Genomic DNA, 26,626 nt, shown 5'->3' with positions numbered 1-26,626 from the left:
TCTCAAGGCTGATTCACTGTTCAACTGACTTATAACAACATTCTGCACAATCAACTGTACCAAGTAATTCAGCCAATCTGACATTTCATCATCGCAATCGTCAATTAAAGTTTACACGTCTGTCTCGATCAGCTCAAACTGCGCATGAAAAACCGTCCAGTTGAGGGAACTGTCAGCACACAAGGAAACCCACAACTTACGTCCGTCGAACATGAACAAAGGTTTTTCTTTTTTCTTGCGCCGGAAAAGTGACATTTTCGTATTGGTCGTACAACATTGAGCTTGAGGTTTCCAGCTTGAGGACAGGACAAGGCAGCAAACTCATACGCGACTTCTACTTATCTGACTATTACAAGAAATGACTCGTCTTGTCTTCAAAAAGCCCGGATCGCTTCGTGATGCAACTGATCGCAGCGTACATTATTTCCTGCCACAAACTGCACGACAGACTAACGCGTCACGTGACAAACGAGAAGGTGACGTCAAAACGGCGCTCAGCCTGTTTTACACCAGTTACAAAATGACATAGTGCTTTTGGTATGATGTATTGATGTACTATAAGCCTGGAATTATTTTGTAGTACTATCAGAGAACATTTGCTGTTGTTGTTTCATTATTACCCCAAAGTCATAAACTTCCTGCTTCCTGGTCGTCATACAAATTGCACCATGCTTACTTCAAAATCATGTGACATACAGAAGAAATGTTTTCGAAACAAACAATACGGACCTTGCAATAAACAATGCGAATGAAAAGGAACAAAACAAGAGAATCATAAAGCTGTGCTACTTTATCGCAATCGGATACTATATCTTACAAACATATTTTTAAAAATTGACCGTATGTTATTAGAAAGCAGAAATCCCTTTCTTGACTATATGTTGCAACAGTCCTACCTGATTCGGCATTCTGTCCTGCTGGTAATTTTGGCGGCAAAACCCGAATAAGTTTTTGCGAGGTGGCAGCAGAGAGTGACTGGGATTCGCGGGGACGGACTGCTTGCGGAGGGTTGCCAGCACGGATCAAGATTTCTTGTCGCCGGAAAATTTCCTAACAAAAACAATAACTTTTTTAACCAAAACAATAGAAGTAATACATAAAAATTGGCTTCGGACATTAAACAGTTGCGAAGACAAAAATGCAAAAGCGCTACAGAAAGGTTGTATTCAAACTCCGAAGTTTAGACAAGACCACACAGAGGAAAATGATTTATCAAAAAGAATGGTTACACTTACAACGTCGCTAGGGGATAAAGAGTCAATATGATATTTGAATTTAGTAAATTTACCTGTAATTCCTGAGTCCTGACTCGTCGACTGACTGGTCTGCGTCGTAACGTGGCAGTGTGTTTATTGTCATCAGGATCGGAAACGTCCGAAATTTCTTCAAGCGCCAAAACGCTGTCGAGCTTTCCTGCACGAAAATAAAATAACGATTTTTCAACTACGTCGATGATAAAAAAACAAAAATAAATCTGTACAAAAAAACATATCAGGACACTATAGCAAAACTTGCAAGCAGAAAATTTAATTTGTTCAAAAAAGATTTAAAGATAAAATTCTTCAATACGTATTGTAATGCAAAAACGCTTCTATTAGTTCAACCCGACCCAGTGGCTGTTGGTCAAAAGAATTTTATACCGGAAACATTTTAGGACAATCTGACTTTTATTGGAAGGTAATTTGCCATCAAATCAGGTTCGACCTGCTTTGAAGGACCCCAAAACATCGAAAAAATGGGTTGTACGATCTACCGAGCTATTGTGAGTACAGCAGACATATGACATCACCACAAATACATGGGGCTCAGTTTCTTTAGCAGACTATTTGTGAGTTTTACGAGGAAACGTATACACGACGATTTTAAATCTTTCATTATTTATATGTAAATATTGAGCAAACAGTTTGCAAGAAAAAAAAACGAGACAGCACCAAAGAAGTCGTAAAGAGTTGCATTGTAAGCTAAAGGGAAAAAATGAAATTACAATTTGTGTGTACATGCTTGTTGAGTATCTGCTGTATTGGCGCTCTTGTTTGGTAAAATCTGTCAACCTTAAAACGAAAGTGATTCTAGCTGAAAAAAAGCTTTGTCTACAAACCGCATAAGACGAAACAAGGTTTCATCCTAATTTCATTTATTGTAGAGCATGTACTTGTTCAGACTTAATTGCTGCACAACTCTACATGCAATGCAATGTTCAACAAATTTTTCCATTGTTTAACAATTTTGACTAACCTACTGTGACAACTGTACTGTGACAAGTATCAGGGCAATCAATATGGCCCTGATATGGCACAACCCTTTAACGAAAGTTACCTCAAGTAAAGAGAGATGACAAAACAGCTCAAAAATTTTTTCCAAGTGGGCTGGGAGGAATTACAAAACAATAGCTACAATATCTGCAACAAACCTATTGCTGATCCAATGGAACCGGATCGGGACAGACGGTCACCGCCAACTGATGACGTGGACGGATTATGTTTGTGTTTTGGTGACGTAGTAAATGGTAAGTCGATTGATGAACCGGTGGAGCATGATGCCTCACTCCGAACGTCATCACTCACCGAACCTTTTTCTGGTTACAAACGAAATACATTTCATCAAAAAATACCAAAAATTTCCCAAAAGCATCAAAATTAAAAATGTTAAATGTTATGTCAAAGGGTTTTAAGAAAATTGTTGACACTGAATCCATTTCATAAAAAAACAGACAAAAGTCAATTTAGCTAAACGAAAAAAATGATCACGTTTTGTGTGGGCAGAGAAGAACTTTCTGAAATAAGAACGCTTCTTGGTCTGGAATCCAGCTTGCGAAATCGTGTAACTCTTCTGTTTGCGCATACTTCGCAATCCAACAACTGACCCAACATTTGTAAACTATAAATTCCTTAAAAGATTTAATGCAGCGGCGTCATTTACACGAAACGACCTACGTCAATTCTCTGTTCCTGTTCTAGTAAACATTTGTTCTGACCTGTTTGCTAAAGACAACACTTACATTGATGTCAAGGCTATGTACTGAACACAGTCACTGTCATTGTAGACTGCTCTGCTACATACTGTCACCAGCCATTTCCACTTCGTGCTGGAATGCCAGGCCTGATAAAAAGTGACGATTGAAAACGCGTTCCACAATAGACAGTAGGCATTATGCGCTAACAAAGGAAAGAAACCAGAGAGCTAGCTGACACAACGTGACAGGGATCAAATTATTTCTACCACAAGCGTAGAGTGGCCTTACAATGCGAATTACTGCTGATTAAGGTGTATACAACGTTATTATAGCGAAAGTGGTGTGTCCACACTGAACGCTGCTGGGGGAAAAGCAACAGTTCGGCGAATTCTCACGCACTTTTTATACCGCAAGAGCGTTATGTTACGCGATACGACATCTGAAGTATCAACTTAACTTTGTACTGCGCGCACAGACTTACCACAAACAGTAATTTTCTGAAACAGGTTGCCTAATAAGCTTATACTACACCGACTGTTAGACATTTATGTATTGAATAAGCGTTTTTGACATTTTTAAGATACAGTTTGGGGCCACACAGTAGCATTTTTAAGATATAGTTTGGGGCCACACAGTAGCTAGGCTGTTTAGCCTACGTATTTCTTGCATCTTCATTATTTACGCTCAGTTGCACCTAAAACTTTTTTACCACTAAAACTTTCACTGAACTGAAAACACGCAAAACATGTACCTGCCACAAGCTTACAGCACTTCAGACTATACCTACCTTGCTTTTAAAATCTTGCAAATCCTTCACAGCAAATAAGACTAGATTAGAGTCTAGGCAAGTACGGGCACAATAAGATTAGCGCCGTGACGCAAAATCACCCAATGCGTTTCATAGGAAAACAATTTTGATGGAAACCAAAGGTAAGAAAAATAAACCGGCGTCTGGCGATCAACCGTTAAGGTTTCGCCTCAGCACGTTTAATGGTTCACTTTTACTTTTCAGGCGTAAATAATTGATTGAGTAAATGATTTGGGCAAAAACATTAATATGCCTTCGACGTTGCGTTTTTCAAATGAAATGCCAAGCATGAAAAAAGATATTCTTCACAATAATACTAAATCTTGTTGTTAGTGTGACCAGACCAGAAAAAAGGCATTTTCTGTAGCTTAAAAAAAGTCATAACATAACGTTTTGCAAATCGATTTACCGACAGATTAAAAATCAACAACAAACCGTTAGGGAGCGTGTTTTGGGGGCACATTGTGCAAATTGACAACTACCTATATTTTATGACAGTGATTCGCCCTCCACTTTCGCATGCCCTTAAAAAGTCAAGCACGCAAATTGCTAAAGTATTGCCCCAAGCAAATGGCCAAAGTAAGCAAGGTAAAGTTTTGCCTAACCAACATTGTTTACGTTCTAAAGATTTTGCAAGGTCGAACATTCTAAACAGTCTAAGGTAGGTTTAAAGGCCTTTGTGTATTTACTGAATAGTTCACACAAAAGCCTAAGCCATTGAGCAATTCTTGCTTTGTTTGCTCTCTGTTGGACATACCACAACTTTTACGCAGGTCCGCGACAATAAATGTTACTCGCACAAAGCTACGGCATAGGGTACACAAAACCAGGTTTTTTTTAAGGTTTGGTTTGGGTGACCGCTAAGTAGTTTTAAGAGACCGCAAGTGTTTCATTTAAATACCAAAAAATAGCCATTTCCAAATTTTGGGAAACCGCCCGTTTCGGTCCCCCAAAACACCTTAAAAAAAACACTGCACAAAACTGATAAACGTAGCGCAGTTCTATTCACAGTAACAAACATTTCGTCAACACTGAAAACTACACTGCTAATTTTAACACTAAACTGCATTTCTGCCTTGCGGTAACTACAAACTGTACCTGACACAAAAATAGTCACTAAACTACACAAAGACGCTGGCAACAGTTTTAAAAGCGCGTTTAAAAAACAGCAACTGGTCAAACAAACCGGTTGTAGCATCCCTACTCGATGATGTAGCACCACTTAACTTTGCGCACGTCTAGCATTACCAAATTCGCTCCGAACATCGAGGGTACTTGAAACTGAACTGGATTACTTTTCCAGGATTTTGGATCACACGAACGAAAAAGTGCAGCTTTACATAGCAAAACAAACACAACAGTTGATGACAGATGCATCCATGGGAACCGATATAAGTATGTTTTCTTTTTTTGTTTGACAATTGTTGTAAAAACAACAAGGTTGCCAGGTCCCATGAATTGGCTTTTCAAATGAAAAACATTGGCCTAAAATGATTACTGTGGTATTTTACACATGTCAATTGCAAAATCTTCGCATATGGCATTGTGGTATGTATAAAAGACCAAATTTTGTACACATAGTCATTTTTTGTTTACTTGTTCACAAAAACCAACCTTTGCCATTTTGGTGCTCATTTCGGACAACAACGTTGGCCACGCGCATGCGCAGTGGATCACCAGCACATCGAATCGTGTCAACAATTTGACGATGACCGATACATGATACATCTTTGTCGTTAATCTGAACAAAACACATGTGCCGTATAACCAACCAACAACGAATTAAAGCGATGTTATGATTTGAGATAAAATGAATTACCTTCACGGCAATAAATATGTTTCAAGACACAAACAATTGGATCTGCGACGTTTTCAAATACGAGTACCCAAGTTTGCAGTTTCATGGCAGATATTTGTCAAATTAAATGGGGCGGAAAAGTAATGAAAATGCCATAAAGTACATTCACATGTGAATGAATTAAAAAAACGCAATTTGTAGCATGTTAATATTATGCCTAATTTTATTACGTTCTAGGCCAGTGGTTCTCAACCGGGGGTCCGCGACAACTTCCTAATTTTGCAGATAGCGATATTAATAAAGCGCTATTTAAAAAATATGTCTCAGCGTTTTAAAATAGCATGAAATTTGTTTAAAATCGTTCTTCATAGGCGACGAACTAAAATGCATTGTGACATTTTAACCCCATTGTGGTGCAACAGAGGTAGATTTTCAGTGGCAAACAACGTCACATCACAATGTAATGGCTCTTTATTATTGAGTTCCGACGTCGCAGCCCAGTCAAAGTGATTGAAATTTTGGTCCTGGACCAAACGTGGTTGGTATATTCTGCACCTTTTTTGGGTTGCTTGTTAATAAAAAAAAAAGACAAAAAATACCAAAACGTTCAAAGGGGTCCGCGATTAGCTTGTCATCCAAAAGGGGTCCGCAAAGGCAAAAAGGTTGAGAACCACTGTTCTAGGCACTTAATTGAGAAATATTTATGTTAATTTGCTACTGAAAAATGCATGTCAATGCATTTGCATTACAGGTAACACTAAAAGTCGAGGCATAAATTGCACGACTGACCTTTGTCAGAAACTATTTTTGCTAATTTTGGCTTTCCCTAATCAGTAAACAGAACAAACGTTTTCACGCGAACCATGCAATTAAAACGTGCTCTCCCCTGCATCAAAAATCACCAACGAGACCCGGTAATTGTGTGCCATACCTTAAGTATGTAATGTCCAGCGCGCAAACCCACTCTATGCGCATTACTTCCATTTTCGACCGACTCAAGATACTGAAGTGCTGGATATTCGGGTGTGGCCGCAAATTTCTCTATTGGTCCTTCGGCTGCAAACAAACATAAGAAATAAAATTTTGTCCTGAAAAATTAAAAAAAAACTCTATACACTGCTGTTTTTTGTATTTATTGAAAGTCTGATTTACAAGGCAAATGCGGACATTTTAGGTATTTTAGGGCAAATCCACTTGGCCGTTTTACTACAGAACCAGCTGAAGCATGTAATGCACACAATAAACGCAAGTTTGCTTTACGATCTGGGTAAATATGCTTTAATTGTTGTGTCACTACTGGTATGATTGCTTAAGACACCTAGCGCTTGAAAGCGGTAAGAATGTAGTCGGGTTGAGAGTTTAGATAACATCTTGGATTTAATAAAGGCGTCTGAAGGGTTGAATTCCGACACCAAGTTACTTATTAAACCAATCCATGGTATGTATTGTAGAAGCAAGGTCGTTTTTGTGGATATTATGGGTGGTAGCGAGCAAATGCACAAGGAGATATAACAAGGGTGTGTTTTGTTATTTTGAACCACTATTAGATAAGGTTTTTGTTACACTTTTGATTTCCTTTCACCAAAACAACTTACAGAATAAAAATAATAATACTCTTGAACATTTGTTCGCTTTAACTGACAATATATTACAGAATTATGATTTTGAGAAAAGATTAACTTTCGTGACTTACATTTTGCGCCTCTTAAAACGAAGCCGTATCCATCAGCGCCTTTCTTTAAAACGACATCAAAAATTTGATGAAATACATCGGGATTTGAGGTTGAGATCATTGGGTTGCTAATGTTTGACGCCGAAAGGCTTGAAGTTGAGTTTTGTTGCCGCATAACGTTTTCCTCCGACAATTCACTGAACATAAGATAACCGAAGTTACAATTTTTACACAAAATTGTTCAATAATTTTTTTTATCACCAATAATGTAACATTTAAACTTTTTTCCCTATATATTTTTAGAACGAGAAAGTAAAATCAAGCAACGAAAACAAAAATTGTAGAATGAAAATACCACGCTAAATATGTGTTTTATAAGTGATATGTTAGCTAACGCAAGTATTTCGTAACGGAAGTACACAAACATTAAAAAAAATACAGAAGGTAGTATTTATTCTTTGGGCAACTCGAGCTAAAGCAGGCTAAAGATAAGCGCAAATGAAGACGAACCATAACAAGCCAAATATGGGTGTTAACAACCTACCATAATTAATTGAACAGGGCGTGTGTTGAAAGTGCGGCGCCTCACAGCCACGATTTGTGTGCATAGGACTTGTTAATAGAGACCTTCGTTATCTACTAATAGCTGATGGGGGTATGAAATATTAATAAGGGCACGTGCGGTTCAATGAGAAATCAGCAACCACAGTCTTAGAAAGCAAATCTTCTACTTTTAACATTTCACACAAACCTGATTTTGCTCGAAGAATTTTTGTTCGTTTCAGCTGCGCTCAACGTTCCACCTGTCAAGGCAATGAATATGTGACATTTGAAATTATTTAGCGAAAACCTAAGACACTTTTTGGCATTGCGGATTGTGTGCATCATTTATAGACCTATCATACTTTCATCAACAAAGTAGAGGCTGTTAAAGTGTTTTTGGCTGTATTTAAAGGCAAAGATATTAAGCACAAACCGAATTAAAAAAGGAGGAAATTTGGGCAATTTTATTGCTATTTGTTTTTGTCAAAAGAAGCATACCTTTTCTAAAAGAAATGATTCACATGATGTTTTTCCAAATTGGCAAAACACAGTGCGTAACAATCAAGATTCACTACATCTCTTTTTGATGCACACTGGGTAATGTTTGTTTGCTGTGCACCGCAAAACAGAGAAACGAATGTTGAACTGGCGGGTAACTTTTATGTTATTCTAACCTTGGACGGCGGTTGCAGCCAAATACCTATGTGCGTTGAATATACAGCATTGTGCAGTTCACCATACACAAGTGAATTCGGCAACTCGCTCCAGGCAATGATCGAAGGTTTTGATCAACACAAACAAAGATTGTGAGCGAAGACACATTGCACTCACCATAGCTTGGTTTGGATCGACGAAGTTTCACAGCTTGTACGCAATCCAACGGGAATATACCGACATCTGATCCGACTTTTCCACAGCAATAACCCTCGACTTGGTAGATTCCACCATCAGAGGAAACTAATTGAACAAAATGACAACTTACGGCCTGGATATTATAGCTCCTAGAACAGAGATCATTTGTAATTAGCGCTCAAAGTTAAGGGGTTAAAGCGATAAATCTGACCGAAGCTAAGATCGTTTTACAATCGACGAAATATATCATTTGTGTGAGAATTATAGGCAAAAAAGGCCTAACTTCGTATACATATATATCAGCTTGCCTAAAATACCTTCAGTTAACATGACAAACTACCATAAACTGACTGTTTGGCTCTGCGACTGATTGTAACGACCGAAATTGCTAATTCCTACACCCAAGACGGGCGAGTAAACGCGCCTTTCCAATATTGACACAAACCGTTGTCAGTGTTTTGTCTGACAACAATAGGAAAAAAATGTTGGTCGTGGCACGGCAGCTATAAAGCACGGCGAACTATAGTTATTCACAGGAAAAAGACGCCAATAGTACGTATAAGTGTTAAATCGTTGTTAACCAGCGGCAGCCTTCGACTGGCGAACGGAGGCTACAGGTCTGCTTTGCTGAAACTCATCCCAAGAGGTACTTGCTTGGGCCAATTGATGCGCCATAAGCACTTGAAGCACAGCCGTGTACAATCGCCAGTCAAAACATGACAACGTAAATTACATGCACAACTACATTTGCTTGTAAACTTGATTTTCATATCTTGTAATTGTACCGCAAGAAAACCAGCTAACAATAGGTTGTCCGAAAAATGTCAATATCGTAAAATCATAAATTGCTTGAAGTCGTCTTAAACTAAATAACTGCATAATTTTTTTCTGTGATATTAATAACATGTGTACACCAATGATCTTGCACGTTTCTTTTTGACAAACTTTTGTTTGCAGCTTTATTTTTTGTACTTAAGTTGGTTTAATTCAAAATGGTAATGCTCTAGCATGCGTTCGATTCTGTATACCTAAACCATGTTCATACAGAAACACGTTCTTTGGAGCGACAAACGTTACACAGGCGACCATCTGTGCCGTAACCTGCCCTACCATGCTGTTGTACATCATTTAGCGCGCTTGGCTAACACACCACAGAAACTGAATCAGAAACCTGGCAATGTTTATTCTCGATGTACATGACGTCAACTGCATATCTTTATGTGATACGGTCCTGTACAAACATTGAAAAGCGTTAACATGTTGCCTGGCCCTAAAACACGCCTGTTTAACCGTGCGACCGTATTAAAGGGATTCACATGGCTATTGCCTCAGATCACTTTCCAATGGGGTAAAACACAGACACATCTATTGTGCTTCTGAAATCTTACTGGTCAGACAAAGACTTGATACCACCAGCAATGTTTAGCGCTAAACTGCAAAACAAAGGCATTTTCACGTGCGAACAACTCAGGGCAAGTCTGCTAAAAGCCGCCTTGTGGCGCCCACGTCACTTACATATGTTTGCCTGGGGCAAGTGGCGGCCTATGAGCTAAAATCCGATATCAGACCGCTCGAATGGGCAAAAGGCCTTAGTTGACGCAATAGCCATCACGATTACGCCAACGCGAGCAACCTTATTTCGTGCGCATTTGATTTTAGCCACGGATTCGTCGAAAGAGAAATAGGTTGTTGGTAATGACCAGTGCGTGGTGCAGTTTAACGATTGAAGCAACAAACGTGATCACGGAAAATGGTCTTTGGCCAGTGACACGCGATCAACCTTACCACGCTACACACAAAACTAAGCGTGAGTGTAGGCGCACAAATGGCGACTGCCCTTTGCATTAAAAGTTGAAAAATTTAATAGGCAACGATTACTTATAATCTAGCCTCGAGTAATCGAAGGAAATTAATGCAAAGGTGTGTTGTACACATTTGGACACTTTATCAAATAATAAAGGTGGGAAATTTAATAACCAAGGAATGCAATTCCTGGTTACATATTTTCATAATGAGAGGTTACATATGTTAACGATTTTATCATGCATAAGTTGTTTTTCTCAACGCCAAAATCAAACACCTTTAAGCTACACAAATCTACAATGTTACCATTTCAACGACATTTTCCAGCAATAATCACACATGCCTCGCTTTTTTGACCTATGAATCACACGCACAGCGAGAAGAGGTGGCTCATGTCCGATTCAGTTTATTTGCATCTGATTTTGGTTTAATGTCAAGTCCACGTCAAAGCGAACAGATAAAATCTCGTTGCCTGAATCATTTGTATGTGGTTGCATCAGAGGTGTGCAAAACACTTTAATCAACCAGCAACGCTTATAGTTCGGTTGAGCCGGCTCCATCGAAACAAGTAAGTACTTTGTGGCGAACGTTATTATTGCTTTTCAGAAATTCTTAACCTTCTCTCCTCATATTTAAATAGAAATTCTTTCGTAACTTGCTTTAGTTAAAACCAACGAAATCGACGTCAGACGTACAATTCCACAACGCCCAAACTTTCACTGGCACAATAAAGACGGTTTTACTATATAACGAGAGGACGAAGCTTTGAAAAGGGAAATATCCCGGGAATTGTTTAGTGCCAAGTTTTAATGCTAAATTTCTCGTTTGAAACAGCGACAAAATCTCTTTCACCACAGTTTATGAGATAAATGCGAGAAAACGCCCTTGGCTAAATTTGATATTGAAGCTTAAACTGACGATTGTGCAAAGTAAAGAAGTTCTCAGCTACTATTGGGTTGTGTTGCATACTACTTAACTAGATGCATATAACACTATCCTTTTCCCATAAAAACATAGCACCAACTCTTTAAACAGAAAGCATAGCAAACTTCTCTGGCGTTATTATATTTTCTATCATTAACAACAAGTAGTTCACTTATCTGACAACTATATCTATCTTCCAAAAATCTGCATTGGGGTCAGCAACACACAGCAAAGCAGGGCAAAAGTTGACAGCAAAAAAAAATCCATTGCAAAATCGTGCAGATCGCAGTGACGTTGCGTCGCTATCGAAACACGTGACAACTTTCCAATCAATCACAAACAGATCTGCTGGTCTGTTTGCGTCGCTGGCCAACTTCACACAGTTTGCGCCTAATTTTACCACCAACCCAAACGTACCAGCAACGCTCCATGTTAAGCCATGCAACTATTTTTACTGTGAATCGACATCATAAAACAGCCGGGCCTAGATTACTTGGTAATGTTCATTAAAAAAATTGATGACAAATACATGCATCATCATTCCTTCAAAATGTCTAACTGCAGGAATTTTAGATTGGAAATTTATAAACTACTGGTAAGCCGGTAATGTGTAATGTTGCAACTTGTTCCTATATTGCACACAATAGGCAAAACCGAAAAAAATGAAGTTTTTTTAAAAAAATGAAGTGGAATTCTTGACCTTACCAATATAGGCAACAAGTTACAACATTACACTTTACAGGCTTACCACACTAAACGCCCTTTGGATATCAGCCGTTTTCTAACTCACTCAAACCGCATCGCGCTAGGATCAAACCAACTTAATTAAGCTGTAGCGTAGGTTTGCATTAATTCAGAAACTTTCCATGTAGGCGCGACAAGTTTAAAATGCTATGTCAGCCGTATTCTTAGGTGCTAATTTTTTCATAAAAAATGTAGGCTAATATGTACACATTGCTGTAAGATAGCTCAATTAAGTAACCTTTACGCAGACTATTTTTGCCTCAGCGCAACCAGTCGCAGATTTATTAAAGTTGTTAAACAATTTGTATGGAGGTAAACTTTAATCCTGTAAAAAGACTCACGAAAACCGTTCACAAACTCGGTGTCGAAATCACTAATAATATTGTATTGCAATCAACATTTTGATAGCTTGCTTTATTTTCACTGCTGTACAATACAGAGCAAACATACTTAAAACTATAAAAAGGCGCAAGGTTAGCCTCAAATCTATATGTTATATTTCACACTTCTTCTGTCTTCAAGATCTAAATTCTAAACAATAACTTGAGCCTAATTTGAGTGCGCACATTCTTTCACAAACATACAGCTTTAAATAAACACAAGCAACACACAAGTTGTTTTTCGAACACAACTTACCAGTGACCAAGTCGCCGATAGTCAAGCTGATTTCTCGTGGATTCTGAGCGACATAATCCTGGCAGGCAATAAATAAAAGATCATACTGATCATTGCTGTTCAATACTTCAACCCGGCCCGAGTCGCCATCTACATACAAATAGCAAGTGTTTACTGTTCGGTATTATTTGAACAGGTATAAAACTTTACAATGTAATTTAAAATATTTGCGATGCACAATTTAAACAATAACGTGTTTTATGTATATTGACTGATAAAATAACATCTTTAACCTTTTAGCTGCTTAAAAGACGTTCAAGAAACATGATGTAGCACTTTTTACGAAATTAAAAAGTCTAAGTCTGCAAGAGATTGCTTGCATTCATTAACAAATAAATACTGTATGGCGTATGAAAACTTTAGGTTTTTAATGCATGCATACAATCAGAGCCTAAACAGAAGAGTTATAAGCAATTAAGCACTAAAGTTTTTTTTAATTGTAGCCTATATATCACTTACAGTCAAAATTATTGCTTTGACATTAAAAATATTTTTTCTGTAGGATAGAATGTCGACGGTGTGAGAAATCAAATTACCAGTGACTTGCAAATATTATGTAAATCGTCAAATAAGGTTAACCAAAGTCAAAGTGCGCTAGGGCTACATTGGTGGTGGAAACCGGTTTGTCTAGGCGCGTTTTTGGCGGCAACAGAACTGACGTGGCTTAGTGCATAAAAAACTGAAAGCTCTGCTTCTGCGAAGAAACTGTCCGTTTCGCCCAGCGGTGTTAAGTATGCGCGAAAATCTTTATTTTCTTTAAACAGTAAGCAGGTTGGGTAATAGGCGCAGAGGCAAATGTGAAATGGAACTTACCTATGCGTGGTGTTGCATCTGATAGTTGTCGCACAACTGTTAATGCCACCGGTCGACTTGTATCACGTGATGGGGAACGTAGCGTGTGATTAGTCGACACTGTTGGGTATGGAGGTAGTTCCCTGCTGAAACACAAACGCAATAGATTACAAAAGGTCTGATCTAGTCAAATTAAATGTTTTTTTTGAGAAATCTTCACATGAAACATATTTGTCATCAAAAATATAAATAATCACACAACATTACAAAGTTCAATCATGTTTTAGTAACAACAAACTATTCTGCACTTTCCCCAATATTCTGAAGCAACACTTCCCAAACCGTTAACAACACGACAAAAACAAATCAGAATATCTGACTTGGGTATCATAAACGGCGAACTTGACGGCTTGAAAAATCCTTGACAAAAACTTCGTAAGACCAAGCCTTCCTCACAACGACAACACACAACTGAATATTCCGACGTCATGCTTCGTATCAATGACCTCATCCCACGTCGCTGTGACGCAGTGATTAAATCGTTTCTTGATTGATCCTGATTGGGTCTTTGCATATTAATACCCTCGCGCCAATCTTTGAAATCAAAACTTTTTCTTGGTGACGTCATCTATCTATATAACGTGCCACAAATAAGCAGAAATTCGTAGTTGGCACATCACTGTTGATTCTTGGCACTAAACAAACTGTTATGTCAGTCGTACACGTTTGTGCAATGTTCACGTTGATCAATGTGCAGTACAGGGTCTCCTCAATTATTCATGACTACAAAAAGATGAGTGCCTGCTTGGGAAAGAATCCTGCTTTTACACTGACCGCGATCAATAGTCACGTGACCAACCTATCATCATCATCGCCATTAGTGGCAGACAAAACATTGAGGTCAATTTGTAATGAAGGTCGACCTTCTTATATCAAAGCTGCTTGTATGCATTGTGAGAGAAAAAATTACAAAACAAGTACTTGCTCCTACTGGTAAAATGAAGTACAAATGTAAGGCAACATGTACAACTTCATGATCGTTTTCTTCCGCAATTTATGGTCAATAAAGAGAATTGCTTTCAAGTGGCATAGCGACATCCAAACAGCAAAATATTTAGCTTCCATGATTCTTCGGAACAAAATTTAACTTTAAAGCAAACTTTTTTATCAAAGTCACACCAAAACTGTGCCTAGCCTGCCTACCAAAATATCACTTATAGGCAAATGATATCGCTTGGTAATATGTGTAAGCAAAGTAAACATCAACAAATCCAAACGCGCTTTAGAAATAGTAATAAACAGGAAACATAGAATCTGTTGTTTATTAAAGCACACAAACTTGATGGTTAGCGATTAACAAAAGTTGATGCAGACGTCAACAGAAATACGACCCGGAAACAACAACAGTGTCGGCAGTCAGTCAGTCATGCGTCGCACTGCAACTACATTGCTCAAATACCAACACTATTGTCTGAACTTGTATTTCACAACTCCAATTATATAATTTTTTTCATTTTCTGTTACTAAATCTACTCTGCCTTATACAAGTTGAAGTGGTCAAATTTTAAACGAAGAGAGAAAGCTAAGACAGTTGCCTTGGTTTTCAATGAAGTTTTTTGTTAGTTGCTCCTTTTGTTTTAAAACCTTGAATTCTTGGTTCTAACCGCACACCACGGTGTTTTAGTGCCCTGGTGTAGGCTATGAACCAATAAAAGAGAGACCGGTGCACATTTACCCGTAAATTTACTTACTCTTTTGTTGGTGACAGTTGCAGAGTGGTTGGTCTTTGTACAGACAAATCTTGTCCATCTGTTGTTGTGTGATACTCCTTAAACAACGTAAAAATGGTTCATTATAGTTGATTTATGTCAGAATTCGATGAATACAAAAAGCAATTTAGAAAAGAAAAATACAAATGATAAACAAACTTAGACACATGTCATTACTTGTGGTTGGAAAACAGATGTCGGGTCATCCACCGGGGGCGCCAAAGCGCTGCTATCCAATCTCGCAAGGACAGACTCTCCAGAAGCAACTCTGCTCGCTGATTTGCCTTCGTTGTCGTCTGTCGCAAGAAAAATTACATATATAAAGGCAAATAATAATAAAAATAACAGTAGCGAATCTTTATTATTGCAGGCGTTTACTAATATATAATGTTGTCTTTTAAATTGATAAGAAATAAGCAAAATTAACAAAAAAAAATTGTATTCCATATTTAATAGCTTTAGAAAGATGAGACTCCTTCGTAAAACTTAATTTTATGCATTATAGATTGGACAGGAGGTAAAACACTTTTAGAGGCAGTCTAAACAACAATTATCTAGTTGTGGTCTGGAAAATTTACAACCGTAAATCGCAAGGTTCTTTGTGTGTCGTGCGACAGACGTATTTTATTACCGTTCGTTGGCGGCTCTTCCGCTAACTTTTGAATGAGTTTGGCTAATTCCACGTTACCGGCTACAACCGCCACCTGCAACACACACGAATCAATTGGTTAGTAACGAAAGGTTGCAGAATGAGTGACCAGCATGTAGGACAAGAAGTGGACGTTAAAAACATTTTTTTCGAATACATTTGATGAATTTTGGACAAGCTAAAGTATCTTAAAAGAAAAACTACAATGTTTGCGATTATTTCTTGCAAAAATTTCAACACGATAGGTTATCATTGAAACTTTTGACAAAAATATTGCAAAATATACTAAAAAGTGGAACTTTTCCAATACACAATCACTCCCCTTGTACTATTGCGGGTTACTTACTTATGAAGGCATTTATATATGTGCAAAAATTCCTCGATTTCTACAAAAGCTTTTACCCCTCTGCAAAACCACTTCTCGCATATGACAAGTGCACTACAAGTATCAGCCGGTACTTAGCGGGCGAATACAAGAATCTTGACTTTCAGACAAAGACACGAGCAAGAAACTCGGTGGATCATACCTGACACGCGTCTTGGTTGGCGTAGTTGGGCAGCGACGAGTCGGCACCATGCTTGAATAGAGTTCGTAAGCACATTTCCTCGTTGTACAGCGCGCAAATGTGCAAAGGCGTGTTACCGGTGGCATTGCGAGCATTAACAAGAGCTGCTGTCCCGTCCAGCGAGTTTTGATCAACTGATTCCAGGATCGCTTTAAGATGGGCGAGTCGACCGTAGCGACACACCTGAAAGATGGAAAGTATGAATTGTTGTGGTATAGATTTAATGGGTGGGGTTTGTGCTGTTAGGCGCTGTTGGCAAACTACAGCCAGGAGTTCGAAAATTTAGAAAAAAAAGTGGAGTAACAGGTCGAAACCACAACAGATTCAGTGATGTGGAAAATTTGTTGGGAAATGAAGCAAATAAATTGAAAATTGGGCAAACAACAAATAATACGCCAGACTGGAATTTAAATTGCACATGGGCATCAGGCCGCTGCAAATTGATAAAACACAATAACTTTAAATACATTTTCAAGAAATGGAAAAATATGTTATCTCCATGATAAATATAACAAGTGTTATCAACCCGATGTGAATTGAAATTCGCCATCAACCAATTGTCAGTCAAAATAATCCCAAAAAGTAGTGTCACCAAACGCACGACTGCGGTATTTAACAACTTCAACAGCTGATCGTGGGAGACGGAGCGAAAAGGTGTTTGTGACATCACAGTGGTGTAACAATGTTCAGCCACCCCACAAGCTCCACAGCTGAGCAGACAAGAATTCGGTACCACTCCCAGATATTCCTTTCTCGCAATGTCTCACTTTCGAAGTAGCGACAAATTACAATGGATGTGTCTCAAATTAACAATCGGCTTTTAATGAATGTTTTCGCGCAAGAATTGTCCGAAGTGCTGCCGACCCGACGGTATGTAAATTATTTGTTGACTGCATACAATATTCTGGTATTGCTTTGATTTTAATTGTCATTTCAGGAAACATATGCAACCAAGCAATTCGGAGCGCTCATTGCGCAAATGCACAAAACACATTAAAGCACATAAATATTTCAGAATAGCAATTACATAAACAAGAAATACTTTAGCAGAGAAAAAACTTTACCATCCACTATGATTAAAACATTTAGTAATGAGCATAATTTGAATATGTATCTAATTTGAACACAACGAAATTTGGACATTTTTTTCTACTTTCAACGGACAAAAAATCCCAATCCTACCTGATGTAGAATGGTCCAGCCTTGTGAATCGACGCAGGACAGATCTGCACCGTTTTGCAGCAAAACGATTAAGCACTCCACACGAGATCCAATGAGACCACAGTGATAAACGGGCGAAAGGTCACGATTATCGATTACATCCGGGGAAGCACCCAAATCGAGAAGCGTCTGAGGAAAAAAATAACCCAGAATGTGAGCGTACAGCAGCTATAATATAGGACAGCGTGGTCCAACTGCAGGCCCGCGTGCCGATTGTGGCCAGCGAAAGTCCAACGTTTTAACAACTAAAATTTTTGTTTTCAATGTTTCAAAATGTGAGAATAATTCACTTAAACAACACAAAACGCTTCAAAATCTCCTATTGTGACGCACGACAAGGTTATGTGTAACAAAGGATTCTGCGTCAATGACCATTCGGGCATTGTTGGGCCAGAGTAGAAACTGAATGCTTTTAACGGCTGCTATTGGTATACAACTATAAAAGATAAAAATAAAATAATCTATTGATTGAAAACGGTGTATAGTCACCCTGATGTTTGAGCCAGAAAAAAGTTTTACCTTGAAAATTTTTAGACTTTGGCCCGCGGAGTAAGTTAACGATTTTTAATGGCCCTCAACAAAATAAAGTTGGACCACACTGACATAGGACATATGTGTCAAACCATATATCCATTTAAACCAAATAAAAATATCATTTTATTTGAACATGTTAGTTTAAAAAAGACATGCACCAAAACGGGCACTTAAATTGGCCCTTACCTTTAGAGCAGAGAGGTTGCCAGACCGGGCTGCCGCATGGACTGGTGTCATTCCTTTGCGATTTCGGAAGTCGAGATGAGCACCTCCACCCACCAGAGCCATAATAACTGGTGAACAGGAACGATCGAATCCGCCCTCTGAATTCGCGGTTGCTATTGATGCCAGGGTCAGCGGTGTTTCTATGCAAAAAAATTATCGACGCTAAAATATTTACCGATAACACAGAAAAAACACATCATTAGTCATTCGTTTTATTCCATACAATTTGTAAACATGTAAAAATCACTGGATTCCCAGATTTCGCAAGATATCATGTCAAAAAAATGAAGTGTTTATTCTGGAACAAGATCATGTGTGGTTTTAAAACAGATATAACACAGCACAAATGTAAAAATATGCACCAGCTGCTGTTAAAGAAAACAACACTGTCAATATTTTTAATAGGTCGTGGTCAACCAGGTGGCAGACGATCAAGATGAACTTAGTGCCAGAACAACACGTGTCAATATTTGTTTGGGCAACAAACAATAAAAACCTTCAGATGACGAGGTGTGAAAGTTTGGGTCGACCCCCTTTCGTATCATGGTATGAATTTTGTCAGTGTTCCGCTGTCTCACATGCGTCATCAACTCCTTGCGCTTGCTGGAGCTCTGCATTTTGAGCAGCTGACGGGATTCTTTGGGTGACCTCATGATTTGGTGGAAAACCCGACGTTTGTAACGAAGCTGAAAGAAAAGGCAAACTTACAAAATTAACAATTTAATTTTGTAAAACATAGCGACGTTTCGACAAGTGCTATTGTCGTCATCAGGTCATAACTTATAAGAAATAAAAAAATGTTTCTTACAACCTGATGATGACAACAGCACTTGTCGAAACGTCGTTATGTTTTACACAAATATACTGGCTTTGATTTTTTGCTGAAATTATTCAAAACCGTGAATTGTGTACCTAACAATTTCAGATAGCTGAATAAATTCGGGTACCGAACCCTATCAACAATGTGACATAAAATATATAAAACGTAGAAGAAAAAAGGCAGGTGCTTTTTGAAACAAAAAACAAGGGCCGACGGTAAAAATATGTCATTGAGGCTTACATAGCAACGGTAGCTACGACAGAAAATACGTATATACCCCCAAATAAATCAATCCTTTTATATGATACGTCACCACTTACAATCAATAAGTGGCAAACATTTTTGAATGTGAACTCATCAAAAAATGTTAAGTTTAAGAATTATTTCATAGATTTCAATGGTCCTAAGCCACAAGTAGAGAAATGTTTGTAAGGAGAAAACTTCAAGTTAAAACAAGGTGCTTTTTATTGCCATAAATAATGGCCGATTACAACAACGCTTATGTCAGATGCCGCCAGTCGGTCGTATGTGGGAATACGCTGGACGAAATATGTAGAGGAATCACGTACCACTCAAGTTAAATCACACGATATGCAAACACTGTACGTCGGCGGAAAACATCAAGGAAAATGTTTGAGTCATTTTGATTTCACAATAACTGTGTCGCGGAAGTTGTGCCTTATTTCTCTTACTTCATGTATCTAAGTGTTTCATATTTCGTTAAATAGAAAGTATTTCAACCTCAATTTTAAACGAAGGAAGGGCATATAATTTAATTGAGCAAGTACAATCAATCTCAATTCAAGCTATTTTTTAAGTTGGGGAGCAGATCAAAAATTGCTTAAGAGACACCTTAATAATATCAAAACCTTTTGCTGTGGAACAACAGTTTCAACTAAACCTGAAAAACCGGATTGAACAACGCAAAAGTCAAAACAATTCCATATACAGCGATCGGCATTTACGTCAATAGTGTGGCAGGAATTGTGTCGATTGTATGGCTTACCAGTCTAAGTTTACACTGAACTAATCACGATGAACACGGATAACCCAATGATGATAAAGCGCAACATGTTAGTTCACAACAAACGTGTGGCTACAAATTATGGAGGTATTAAAAGCTAGAAGGGCGTCAGGTATTGCCACTGGCTATAGTTAAGCGGTAATATACGTCTGTGTCGGTATTAGGTTAACTGCTGACCATAAAATATAACGTTCTCGTTGGCGCTGACACATGCTTAAAGGCAAGTTCGTCGGACAATGGGTTTTATAAGTAGTGGAAACAACCATGACGAATTTTTGTTGTTATTTCCGATATTTTTGATACATATGGATACTTTCGTTACAGATTAAAGAATTTCGAAAATTGACATGCATGACCATTTTGAGCTGTTCTGCAGTACCATAAATCAATAGATTCATTATGAAAGAAACAAAAATGCGTCGGCCTTTTCAGAATTTGACTAAGTAGAAAGAATATAGCATCTACAAAAACTTTGTTAAACTTGAGCTCCATATGCCTGAGCTGTATTTGTTATTATTTTTTCAGTAAAGAACACACATAACCAAGCAAATGTAACTTGTGCTAACTGCTATTGTGGTAGCGTTTTTGTAGCGCAATATTTCGGCAATTGAAATTTAGCAAATGGATGATGTTTATTTAGTGTCAAGACATCCGGGAGCTGAAAACCAGGACACATTTCTAAATACGTTCCATATTTCAATCGCTTTGTAAACGATTATAATAAGTGAACGTGGCAGTGGGGCTAACGGCAGACAGAGCACGCTTGTGTTGACTTAACAGCATTGTGGCCAAGCAAACACAGAAATAGCTTGACAATCTTAGGGCATTGTGCCTGACTGTTACTACTCGGTTTTAATCTGGAAAAAGGCGACAAAGTTTCGGCTGAAAAGCTGCTGGACAATTTGCACTTTACATGTTGGTTTTGAAACTTACAGTTGACGATATGGTACATTAAATGTAATGTTTTATTCATTTTTTGAGTAAAGAAAAGTATCGGTTGTGCTTTACTTTCAATTTTCTGTTGGACTGTATCTGTGTTCCCGAAATTTGCAGAGCAAATGGAATTTCGAAAATTCTCTTATTTATCAGCAGCTCAAGTAACCTGCGTTGCGTGATACAGGCAGCCGCCTATTATGACGTAACACGAGAATCTGCGACAATCCAGATGAAGCGCGAAGACAGAAAATGTTCGGCGTATCAAAGGCCAACGTTCGATTCAGTGGTTCGAACAAATCAACTTAACTTTCAACACAGTACAGCAACTGTAAATACATCTTTTGTCTTATCACCTCTTTGTACAAGTGTACTTATTCAATTACATATCTGCCGCACATATTATTGCACTTTTAAATGGGAAAAGTTGTGGAAAATATAGTTTACAAAACATATCGCTTCATATCAAAAATATACAATACTTCTTGCTCATTTTGTTGCGATGCGGTCAATGGTTTTCGCTTCAGTGGTATGACTTTAACAGAAGGACAAAGTTTTATAAATATGCAATTGCACAAACCCCTATGTTCTTTCTAGCGTATATGATTCACAACATGATTGACGCGAAAATAAATGGATTTGATAAATGAATCATATTTGCAACAACAGCAATACAAGGAGTCGAAATTGAAGTTGTTTGTGGACGTTAAATTATTCCAGCGCCGCTCAAATCACCCGCTATTAAGTAACTCGATTGCCCGATCAAATTGCACGATTTGGCAAAGCCCGAGGCAGGGAATGAACTCTCATAAGCGGCGGTCACTGCGCGCCTCGAATAGGTGCAAATTAGTCTGATTTATTGTGAAGCACAAAAGACGCGGCACAGCACATAAAGCGGATGTTCTGTCTACCAAATTACGAAACTGACAAGCACTCGCAACATAGCGTTACCTGACGAAGTTATCCTGAAGGCGTTATGAGTGTTACAGATCAAATTACGCATGTGCTACAAGACTCCGTTTCGTGTACAGTATCAAATTGCAATCGATGTTTTAAAACCATTGCCAAATGGCATGTGCGAAAAAGTTGCGTTTTTACACCCTTTCCATACAAAAAAACTTTACTAGTTGTTCAAGATTTTCCAAAAAAGATGATTTCACAGAACTATAATTCTTAGTTAAAGATTTTATATATATTTTAAATCGATCTTTGCTTTTATAAAAAGCATGCTCAGATCCGACTGCATGCCAACATAACCACTGCGTTTCTCTAGAATGCCAGAGATTTCAGCAAAAATCAATCGTGGACGGAAGTTTAATTTTCAGCTTTTGGGAGTTCCATGAGGATTACGTAAAGCAGTTCCTAACCACCTGTTAGTAGCCACAGTAACGCAACATTAATTATTCAGAAGTTCGATACGCGTGCTTGGGGGATGGTGACCGCTTTTACTAACGTACACAACGGCGCACTAACGACCCACACGTGTTAGGGAATCGGTGAATCAACAAAATGTCTTGTCTGTGCGATATAGGGTAAACAGTGGGACAGCGTGTAGCGGCAATAGGGCAAACATGTCACTACATTTAATCACCTCATATGCGGCCACTGAACCCGCCTCCACATATTCCGACAAAGGCTTGTGGTCGAGAAGAAATCGGCCCAACTTCTTGCAGTACAATCCGTAATTAAATGGGTCGAGCAGTTTCTGTGGGTGTAAATAAAGTCATTACCACCACGCTGTAACTCAACATAACCACATTGTAAACAAGGCCAATTAAGACATCAATCAAACCAAATAACAACTGCCTGTAAAACGCAATAAACACTTTGCTTACCTTGGCAAGTGTTTGAATAATTCTTTGCTTTGCTGTCCAGGCAGTTTCTGATATATCAACCCGCAAGCATTTCTGTGTAAAGCAAAACGCAATCACTTTTATGAAAGCGACAACAGGACATCTAACACGCCCAGTTCCTGCTGCTAGACCTTTTCCACACTAACTGGGGGGTTTGGAACAAAGGACAGCTGACTGGTAAGTTGTCGCCAAGTGGCCGTCACAGCAGACAGAGTTATTTCCGCGTGCATGATATCGTTTACCACATGCTTGCGAAGACACATGCCACGATTGCCCAACGTTGTTATTCGGCCTTGGTGCGGTCAGTGTGCCACGAGATAAGCTTATGGGTAGTAAGTTGTCAAGTGATAGAAATCAAACCGCTATAGGATAAGCGGCAAATATGATTGAAATCGAGAAACACGAAACACGAAATTTCTTGCACCTTTTTGCGATTGAGGTACAAAATACTCCTTCGTTACACGTCAATAAATTATATCTGTCGGAATTTTGCCTGTATTTTGTAAAACTTCGCCATTTTTGTACACATATTTAGATGTTGTTTAAACCCCTTTTAAATAGTGCAATTCAATATAACATGCGCTTTGTTTGAGGAAGCGACGATGTCTTGTCATTGCGTCAAGGTTAATCCATTCGCACGTGTAGTAATCAACTATAATGACGTCACAAACCGTTAATTTCTGCTCCGTCACTGAAATTTTTAGGAGAACGCGATTATCCGATGATCCGGCGTCGGTAAGAAATTTATCCGGCTCAGGCGCCTCGTGTTCGTCATTAAGCTGTGAGACAAAGAAACGCTTATTACATTACCCACCACCACAACAAGCCATGACAATTTCTCGCGACGATTTAGCTTACCAAATGTGGAAGTGGCGAATCAATGATAAGACTTCCTTGTGAAGTATTGGAGTTTGTTGAGGCGTTGGAAGCACGTGACACACTCGCAGTTTCGCCGTTGTCAGGTAACTCGTCGGGGTACTCGTCATCAGACTCGTTCGAGTCACACGAGTCATAGTCAGAGTACCTCCTTAAACATTTCGGGTTTAAAGTACAACTTTCACTAATTAGATTTTTTTCTTTTACTCAAATTTTAAAATATGTGTCGTTGTGCCTTTTGTTTCAATCGTAATATACAAAGATCTCACAAAAACTTGCTTTAAAGGGGCAATGGCTAGTGACATAAGACATATTTATTTGTGTAATATGATATACTGTGGGAAATAACTCGTCTTTAAGTCTCCACAGCTCAACAAAGATTATATTGTTTCACACATATCGCTTGTCCATTTCGGTGTCAAATTACGACGAAAGGCCTGGCCAACAGGACACCATCAACAATACCATGTGAAGTACTAACCGAGGAACTTTTGACATGGGCCTTCTCATCATCAGTAAAGTTCGATAGTCAGGAGATTGTGGAACTGTAGTTGCGATCGAACGCAAAGAATGGTTATTGTTGCTATTCACGTTGGTTAAAAGGCGATGTCGGGACTCCCACTCGGCATCAGTGGAGGTAGCTTGTCTTTAAAAATAAACAACACTTTTATGTACACAAACAGAGATACCGCAGCAGTCCGAAACGCAAATACGCCGGACAATATGCAGAGCTAATTTAACGGCAACGCTAAACAAACGCACAGACAACGAAGATACAGTACTTTCAACGACGTGCCAACAATGTTTGCTCAATATTGACGATCAAGCACCGAATAAACAGGCGTCATTATAACCAATAACAACACAAACCACGTGACATATGATATATATTTATATTGAATAAGGTTACAAATGCTGAATTGAACTAGGTCACATCTCGTGTTCAATCGACCTCACGGGCAAACATACATGGGCTGTAAATTACATTGATTACACGCTTAAACAAACACGTTTCACCGGCGAGTCAGTCGCATTTGGCAGGAGGAGAAACACAATATATATTTTTTGACTCATGCCACAACAAAAAGTTCCTGCATGCGCTACCCATAGAGGACAAGACTTACCACCAATGAATTCAGCGTAACGTTTTTGTATTGGCAGCTGGCAAACAACAAGCAAAACGATATAAATTTTAAATGTTGAAAACGGAAAAAGAGAGTCGAAAACAAACGCACCTTGTACAATCATCAATGGGCTTGTCGGTTCTTGAGAACATAGAAATATTCCGCAATGACGTGTTTGATTTCTGCCGCAAAAGCCTGGCTCCTGTCACGTTGTTGTTGTAGTTGCGCGATATATCCAATTCGGAAGTGGCCGAACGCATTCCAACGAAGGATGACATGATAATGATACAGACTGCCACTAACACACTGGGTGACTTACAACGTTCATGTCATGCTGAACTATTCGCGGCATTCGCTAACAGCATCACACTCAACTAGACCTGAGAAATATAACACTGGGATTTAAATGCAGGTCAGTTCCTGTTTGTGATAATTGAAGAAATTGCCCCTTTGGTTCACTTTTTCGTGACCTACATACAGTCAGGACAAATTGATTAGTTTCAAACCTGACACACAATAGCAGTGAAAAATATATCTCTTCTAGCCAGTCATGCATTGTTGGATTAGACAAATAACCAGATGGATTAAATAAGGGATCAGATTGGCATTTAATATATTCCAATCAGTTCCATGTTCTCATGTTCTTACAATGAAAGTATATATATGACAAGCATCCTGTGATATGATGTTTATTATCTGCCATCTTTACTCAAAAACATTTATCTTCGTAATGAGTTCAAAGTCAATAAAACACTTGTTGGTTTGTATTCCAATAAATCTTTAGCCTAATTCTACACTATAAAGCATAAACCTGACATAAAACTTATATTGTTAGTTACACATCTTTACAAGCTTATCTGTAGATATAATCTTATTTTATGTGAAGGAAGTGCTTGCAATGTTGTCTAACTTTTGACATTTTGTTGTTGTTGTTTGCAAAATGATCATTGTACATCACAGGAAGACAACTAATGCAATCTCCAACCAAAACACCAGTGTTAAAATGGTCTTTGGTAACACCAAACAACAATGTACACAATTTATGCAACTACAAGTGGACAAAAATATATAACAGCAATGCTTTTACAACTTAATCTCCTTTAAACCACAGAATCTTATTTTATCCAATGTTAAAATGTCTGACGTTTCTGTTGCATAGTTTTTCTGTGGTAGTGGTAAACAACAATGCTGTTGCTGTTGGATTCGAAACTAACGTAAACCTAACGAATACAAACTAATAATACGGTCATTAAGAAAATAAACTTTCACAAGTTAGATGACTAAATGTTTAAACTGTAACGTATTTTGTTCATCTCAAAACGAACCCTGATTGTTCCCACAACAACCGTGTCTAGTCAGTTGCTTCTACTAACGTAAAACACTCATTCCTACTCAACACAAAGCGAGCGTCAGTCGCGGTCTGAATCTGTTGAAACGCACGCATTTAAGAAAACTAATCAACCGTGAA

General features: G+C 38.4%; 1 protein-coding gene across 3 annotated transcripts in view; it reads right to left on the bottom strand.

Annotated features, from left to right (window-relative positions):
• The window catches only part of LOC145237112 (uncharacterized), a 30,825-nt gene extending 5,255 nt beyond the window's left edge, over positions 1-25,570 (bottom strand). For 2 of the 3 annotated variants that reach the window (XM_080099863.1, XM_080099865.1), the window contains exons 1-23: positions 25,270-25,570; positions 24,516-24,680; positions 24,017-24,185; positions 23,830-23,937; positions 23,141-23,212; positions 22,897-23,010; positions 19,025-19,214; positions 18,490-18,668; positions 17,731-17,898; positions 16,510-16,731; positions 15,965-16,037; positions 15,511-15,629; positions 15,316-15,392; positions 13,586-13,710; positions 12,734-12,862; positions 8,606-8,731; positions 7,983-8,034; positions 7,253-7,428; positions 6,491-6,615; positions 5,376-5,502; positions 2,411-2,575; positions 1,289-1,413; positions 897-1,050 (exon numbers count right to left, since the gene is read on the bottom strand). In XM_080099863.1, coding sequence (XP_079955989.1) covers positions 897-1,050; positions 1,289-1,413; positions 2,411-2,575; positions 5,376-5,502; positions 6,491-6,615; positions 7,253-7,428; positions 7,983-8,034; positions 8,606-8,731; positions 12,734-12,862; positions 13,586-13,710; positions 15,316-15,392; positions 15,511-15,629; positions 15,965-16,037; positions 16,510-16,731; positions 17,731-17,898; positions 18,490-18,668; positions 19,025-19,214; positions 22,897-23,010; positions 23,141-23,212; positions 23,830-23,937; positions 24,017-24,185; positions 24,516-24,680; positions 25,270-25,436 — 3,127 coding nt within the window. In that variant the 5' untranslated portion in view covers positions 25,437-25,570. The remainder of the gene's footprint in view (positions 1-896; positions 1,051-1,288; positions 1,414-2,410; positions 2,576-5,375; positions 5,503-6,490; positions 6,616-7,252; positions 7,429-7,982; positions 8,035-8,605; positions 8,732-12,733; positions 12,863-13,585; positions 13,711-15,315; positions 15,393-15,510; positions 15,630-15,964; positions 16,038-16,509; positions 16,732-17,730; positions 17,899-18,489; positions 18,669-19,024; positions 19,215-22,896; positions 23,011-23,140; positions 23,213-23,829; positions 23,938-24,016; positions 24,186-24,515; positions 24,681-25,269) is intronic. The other variant, XM_080099864.1, reaches the window with a different exon arrangement.
• Positions 25,571-26,626: the final 1,056 nt, after the last annotated feature.

This window comes from Phallusia mammillata, chromosome 7, assembly GCF_965637545.1.
Source record: "Phallusia mammillata chromosome 7, kaPhaMamm4.hap1.1, whole genome shotgun sequence".
Lineage (NCBI taxonomy): Eukaryota > Metazoa > Chordata > Ascidiacea > Phlebobranchia > Ascidiidae > Phallusia > Phallusia mammillata.
This window is presented reverse-complemented; position numbering and strand designations above follow the sequence as displayed.